The 6,360-nt window shown below is 65.2% G+C and overlaps 1 protein-coding gene across 1 annotated transcript in view; it reads right to left on the bottom strand.

The window, feature by feature from the left end:
- Positions 1 to 2,671: 2,671 nt before the first annotated feature.
- LOC101634960 overlaps positions 2,672 to 6,360 on the bottom strand; it is a 62,803-nt gene continuing 59,114 nt past the window's right edge. Inside the window, exon 8 of the mRNA XM_012733856.1 lies at positions 2,672 to 3,148. Coding sequence (XP_012589310.1) covers positions 2,672 to 3,148 — 477 coding nt within the window. The remainder of the gene's footprint in view (positions 3,149 to 6,360) is intronic.

Genomic DNA, 6,360 nt, shown 5'->3' with positions numbered 1-6,360 from the left:
GAACTCATGCGGAAGTGGCTTTAGCTTCTTAGTGCTGTGCTTTAACCCGCTGCGCCACCAGGGAGGGCCTACTTTGACTTTTATAGTGGAAAAGTGGGATTTTGTTTCCTTCCGTCCTTAGTCTGCCCCGTGCCCCAGGAGTGGAGCGAGTGCTGCAGGGCAACCCCCATGGGAAATGGGCCCCCATCACTGACAGCGAGCATTTGCCTTTCCCAGCTGACTGACTTCACCCCACACTTTCCTCGAGGCCAAGAGGGCCTGAGGAGAAACCTAGGATGGAGGCACCACCTGGCCAGAAACTGGAGGTGGGGCGGGGACGATGAACAGTCGAACAGTCGCCAGCAGTCGCCAGCGCAGCCACAGAAATGACAATCCTTGTGCGCAGCCGCTGCAGACATGAGGCCACAGGTGGGTGAGGGGAAGGGCACTGCGGAGAGTCACGGGTCTTCACAGGCCCCGCCCCACCAGAGGCGACTCACGACAGGTAACTCCCGCAAAGGGGTGAGCCCGTGGGAGGCCCGGTGAGGCTGCCCGGGGTGCAGCCGCCTGCGGCCTGAGACCCCCGGGGTCCCTCACAGCCAGCCTGAGCGAGCCGCAGCCTCCACCGCCGTGGCTGCGCCAGTGTGGTCGTCGTCTCCTGGGGAAACTCGCCGTGCGCCCGCTGAAAGGGGGCCCCAAGAGCCAGCTCCCTGAACCGCCCACTCTCCAGCCCACATCGTGGGCGTGTCTCCCCGGGGCGGAGCAGTCTCCATCCTCATGCGCCAAGCTCCTATTTATCCTTCGATTTCTCCCTTTTGTTCCTTGACTCGGAATTGTCCTTCCGAGCTTTCTTGCATTTTAAGTGCGGTGCTAAGTCCCACGCTGTGTCTCCACGCTTGCGAAGCCCAGACCCTTCGCGAGCTCGCGCGGCGTCTCGGGCCTCCCGGCTGCCCGGTAGGTGGCGCTGCGGCGCCTCTTGGCTTCGGGCTTCCCCCCGCGGCCACCGGCCACCGCCTCACCTGAGCCCTGGGGGCAGGTGTGGCCTTGGCAGGGGAGTCGTCAGCGCCGAGGCGGGAGGGGGTCTGGCTCACCCTTCTGCACCCCAGGCGCCTGCTCTGGCAGTGGGGCGCGGCGTGGGGGAGCTGCGGGTCTGTGTGTCGCCGTCCCTTCGCCGCTACTCTGGGGTTCCCTGGACTGGGGGCTGCGTTTCCTGGCCGTGCTCTCGCGCCCCACCCCGGGTCCGCCACACCCTCTCTCCCAGACTCAGCTGTGGGATCGGATTGTGCAGGGGGCGCTCTGCCTGCTGCTGAGGGGGCTGCGGGGAGAGATGCCCTGTCTGGGTCAGCTGCCCTGCCGCGGCCTGTCCTGGCGGGGTGCGGGCTGCGGGGTGCCCCGGATGACGCTGAGCCTGCGGGGCAGCGAGTGTCCAGTGTGCCCCCAGGGGCAGGGGTCCCCCACAGGCCGTGCACCCCCGGGACCCCGCTGCTGCCTACACCGGGTGCCTGGTCAGCCGCAGGGGGGTGTGCTCTGGCCGTGGCCTGTCAGATACTGGCCGGCAGCCCTCCCCCCGCGGGGAGTTGGCTTCCCCTCTGTTGGCAGTGACTTTTGATGTACAAAATTTAAAATTTGATGAACTTTGTACAAAAACTTTACATTTTGATGAAATTGTATTTTCTAGTTTTTCATGGTAAATCTACAAGTTTTGAAATTGTGTTGTTTTGAAAGAGTCCTTGGCTGACTTATTTATGCCTCTTTACACCAATTCACACATAATTCAAGACTTCAGAGTAGCGTGGCCTCTCCTGTTAGGTCCATCTCCAGCCAGCGCGGTTTGGCTACCTGCGCCCCACCTGGTCCCTGACTCCTGCCACCTGTCAGGGACCGCAGCTGACAGGTGACGGGAGTTAACACAGCACAAGGTGACCTGCTGAGGAGGGAGCTGCTGTTCCCGGACTCCTCAGGAGCAGCCCTGCTGGGCTGTCCACGTCTCGCAGCCCTGCGACAGCTTGAGCGAGTATCAACCGCATCTGTCCTCGCTGCGTCCTCTGACCTCACTCGCGTCCTCTGACCTCACTCGCGTCCTCTGACCTTTACATTGCTCGCTCTTTTCTATCCAGGAACAACTGCGTTCCCTTGTTCTCTCTCCCGCATTCTAGCCCCACGGGTGGGGAGTTTATGCAAATAACGTCTCCCCCCTCCTCCTCCCTTCCCGGCCCCTGGCCCTTCCCCCCCTTCGACACCCCCTTCTCTCCGTCCCACCTTCTCTCGCCCCTTCTCATCTTCGCCGCCTGTCATCCTGTTTCGGGTGGTTGTTTTAGGCTTGTAGGAAACCCACGTCCTCGGTCCCCCCATCCTGCGCACCTGTCAATGAGTAGCTGCACGTGACAGGCCCACACAGCTCGTTATTCAGTCAAGTCCTTGGATTGCACCGGCGTCGCCGCAGGGGCTCGACCATCCGGGAGACTTCAGGGCAGCCCCCGGCCAGACCCTCGGCGCCGCCTGCTCAAGCGTGGATCACCCTGCCCCTTTCGGAAAGTTCCAGAGTTGGCGTATACGGTCAGTCCGGTCTCCGGGTCGGGTCTTTCCCTTAGCCACGGACCTTTACCATTTCTCCATCTCTCCGAGGAGAGCTCGTTCCTCCCCGGGCGGCACCACCCCATCGCGGCACGCGCCACCGCTCTTATCCGCTCGCTCAGGGAGGCGACTTGCTCTCCCAGCTCGGTGACGGCTGAAGTCGCTGCGCGGGGTCGCGAGCCGGCTTCGGGCACTCCGGACGCCGCCGGGGCTGCCAGAGCGGCGCCGCGCCGCGGAGGGGCAGGTGCGGGCAGCCGGCGGCCGCAGGGGGCGCTGTCCGCCCGCCTTTGCCGCGAGCTGGCGGCGGGTGCTGCGCGCCCCGAGCTTTCGAGCTTTCGCTGGGAGGAAGCTCGAGGCTGCTTGTTCTGTTCTGCTCTACTGGCTGCACGCCCGAGACGAGAGGAGGCGGTGAGAGGAGGCTACTGACCTCCTGGGGGCCTGTCCACGCCCGCGGGCCAGGGGGTCCCCAGTCTCGGTTCCTCCCCGCCTCGGGGTGCTTGGTACATGGGTCGGCCCCGGCCTGCGGCTCCTCGGACACGAAGGTTATTTCGTGGCACCAAGCCACGAATTTTGAAGTGCGGACATCAGACGGCTTCTTTCAGGAATATTCAGGAGTATTCCTGTTCCCTCTGCAGCAGCGGGGCAGAGGACGCCCTCTTTTGTTGCTGATGCTTCTTTCACCGGCAACGAGAAGCGCCTGGGCCCGAACCCGCGGCCCGGGTCAGAGTTCAGCCGGGAGCGGAGGCCCGAGAGCCGGGGGTGGCCGGAGAGGGTCGCGCGGGAGGGGCCGCCGGAGGGTGAAGGCGCTCTTGGGCGGGAGCCAGAGGCGCGTGGGTCCTGTTCTCCACGGGGGGCCCTGGACGGGGGGACCTGCAGGACTACGCGGCCCTCACGGACCAGCAGAGCCTCAGGGCCCTGGTGGGGGGCTGAGGGGGCTGCTGTGGCCTCAACAACCCGGCAATGGAGGGGGTGAGGGGGTGGGGGGATGGGCTCTTGGAGGGGGGGCACCTGTTGCCTCAAGGGCTCTGTGGCCCCAAGTACCAGACAACTCAGAGGAAAGCGGGTGCTTTTCTTGTTTGGGAAGCTGACCGTTCCTCTTTCCCGCCTCATCTTCTTCCCTTCCTTTCCCTCTGGCGTCTGCACCCGCTGGGCTGACTGCCGAGTCTCGTCCTGAGTGGGCGTCCTGTCCAGAGCCAGCGGGCTGCTGTGCTTCCGTCCCTCTGTCACCCTCAGACCCCTGGGTCCCGGCCTCTGCCTGGCGGGCACCGCGCCCGTGCCACAGGAGAGGACCACAGCCAGCCCCGCAGCCCCGGGTCGGCACCTGCCTTATCCTCCCCCTGAGAGCTCGCGGGGGGCCTGAGGCCCCTGTCAGGACACGGGAGCTTACTGGATCTGAGCGTGATGGCTGGAGCCCGGCAGCCGCCTCACCGCTAGCCTGGGGGGAGTCAGCGCTGCAGAGTGGAACGGGGTGGAACGGGATGGAACAGCCCCGAGCCCCGGGCCCACCCTCCCTCCGCTTCAGTTATGGCAGAAACAATTCTCTCTTGTTTAAGCTACTTGAGTCTGGGGTCTTCTTACCTATATTGGAAAGCATTTCGACTCCAAATTTCTTTTTGAAAAATCCCAAGTCTCTCACGCTTCCTCTCAAGTATGAGAGCGCTCCCCAGGGCCGAGGGCGCGGCCTCTAGGACAAGTGACCAGGCCTCCCTTCCCAGATTTAGGGCTGACCAGGGGCCTGGTTTAGTAGGTGACCACCGACACTGGGAGAAGGGACAGACGCTTCGAGCAGGATTGTTAGGGAGGGAGCTGGGGGCAGGACCTGGGGGGGCCAGAGCTCCAAGACTCAGCTCAGTGGGCTCCTCCCAGGAATTTCTGTCCTGAACACCCACAGCTGAGTAAAGGGCTGGCTAAGCCCTTCTCCTCTGCAGCCCAGAGCTCCAGATCACGCTCCACTGCCACCCTCCTCGGACAGTCACGTAGGTGGGGGCCATCTGGGTCACAGGCAGCGCTGCTGTGGGAAGAGTGGGTGCTCCGTACCCCATGGGGCCGGAGAATGACTGTGGGCACCCCGGGGAGCCAACTCCTGCAGCCCGGCCCCTGACACTTCCTCAGCTGGGGTCGTACCTCAAGGCCTTCCTGGAGGGAGGGTGGGACCCCTCATGGTCTCCCCAGAAGCCCCAGATCTGAGGTCTTCACCTCTCTGCTCTTGCTCCACAGGCCCCAGGAGCAGTCGCTGGCGCCCGAGACCACCCTTGGCTGCCCCCCGCCCCCCCGGGGTGCTGTGGCTCCATCTTCTTCCCGTCTCTGACCATCCTGCCTCCCCGCCCCCTCGCCAGCCCGGCCCTGACCGCCCAGGGGGAGTGCCCTCTCCAAGGCTACCCCTGCCCAGTTTGCACTTCTATTTCGGCCACCACGGTGCCCCCCCCTTTTCCTTGTTGCCCGGGCCTTTCGTTGCCCCGTCCCTGGCCAGGGAGCACAGGCTTGCCAGGGCCACCTCGCCCTGCACCACCTCTGTGTGGACTGACCGCCTTCCCCTCCTGGACTGTGGCCTCAGCCTCAAGGGACTCCCGGAGCCCAGGGCTCTCCTCTGGGCTGACACCCACTGCCAAGCAAATTCCCCTCCACCCATTTTGACTGCCGTCACCGACCACCCAGTCCCCGCTGCCAAGCAGGAACCTTTTGCTCCTGGCAACCAGCAGGGCGCTGCCCGGATGCTCCCCGCATGTTTTAATGTCGGGGGAGGGGACCAGTCAGCCAGGAGGGCTGGACCAGACTGGTTGGTAGTCTGGGGGGCTGCACGGAGGAGGCGGTCCTTGCCCTGAGGAGCACATACCTGAGCCCTGTGGGCTGGCAGGAACCGGGTGCTCCCCGCAGCTCTGGAGAGTGACACGGCAACTTTATCACCCAGGAGTGGGGGTACATGGGCAGAGGCCACTGAACCAGCCCTGTGCCTGCCCCCCTGTGCCTGCCACAGGCTGTCTGGGGTGTCTGCAGGCCCCTCACAAAGAGCAAGGGGTAGAGAGGGTGGGGGAGGCCCCTGGGAGCCTCCTCTGATTTCCGGTCTCCCCTGGGCTCCTGGTGGAGGTCCAGATCTTGGCCAAAGTGGGGAGTCCGCCTGGCTCAGGTCCGGGAGATGACTCGCGGCTGTGCTGAGGCGGGGATGGATGGTGTCGCTCAACAAGTCAGCCGGGGCCTTCGACTCTTGCGGGTCGGAACCGCCCACAGCGGCCTGCGCGGGGCGGTTACCGGTGACGTCACCCCAGAAGGCTGCTCCCGACGTCACCCCAGAAGGCTGCTCCACGCCTGGCGGGGAGTCCCGGCTCCTGTGCCAGCACTGAGGGGCCTCAGCCCCGGCCAGCTGCTGCCGCCCCTCCCCTCCTTCCTGTCTAGTGCCCCCCCAGGCTGGGGAGTCTGCAGGGGGAGCCCCACAGCCCCTCCACCGGCCCCCCCCTCCCTCGCGCCGAGGTTCAGGCCGGGAGCCGGTTCCCTAGTGCGCAGCCTCCGGTGTTCACAAAGTGGACACAGCAGCCCCAGCTTGTCCTCCAGACTTTAGAGGCGGACGAGGAGACACCCAGAGCGCAGCGGGAGGAAACGGAGCCCGACAGGCGGGCAGACGGCTGGGGCGCTCGCAGGGACCGACCGGGCTCAGGGTGCCGTCGCAGCGAGGTCAGTTAAAAGGACACCAGTCGTGAGGACGCCACCCAGGAGGGCGGCGTGGCAGTGGTGGCCGTCGCCAGCTCCGTCGAGGGGCTCCCTGGGCACCGCGGCCGCTCACTCCCGCGCTCGCTCCGCCGCCTCTCCGTGCTC

This window comes from Condylura cristata, unplaced genomic scaffold (genome assembly GCF_000260355.1).
Source record: "Condylura cristata isolate star-nosed mole 26May11 unplaced genomic scaffold, ConCri1.0 scaffold00042, whole genome shotgun sequence".
Taxonomy (NCBI): Eukaryota; Metazoa; Chordata; class Mammalia; order Eulipotyphla; family Talpidae; genus Condylura; species Condylura cristata.
Note: the sequence above shows the minus strand (reverse complement) of the source record. Positions and strands in the feature narration are given on the sequence as shown.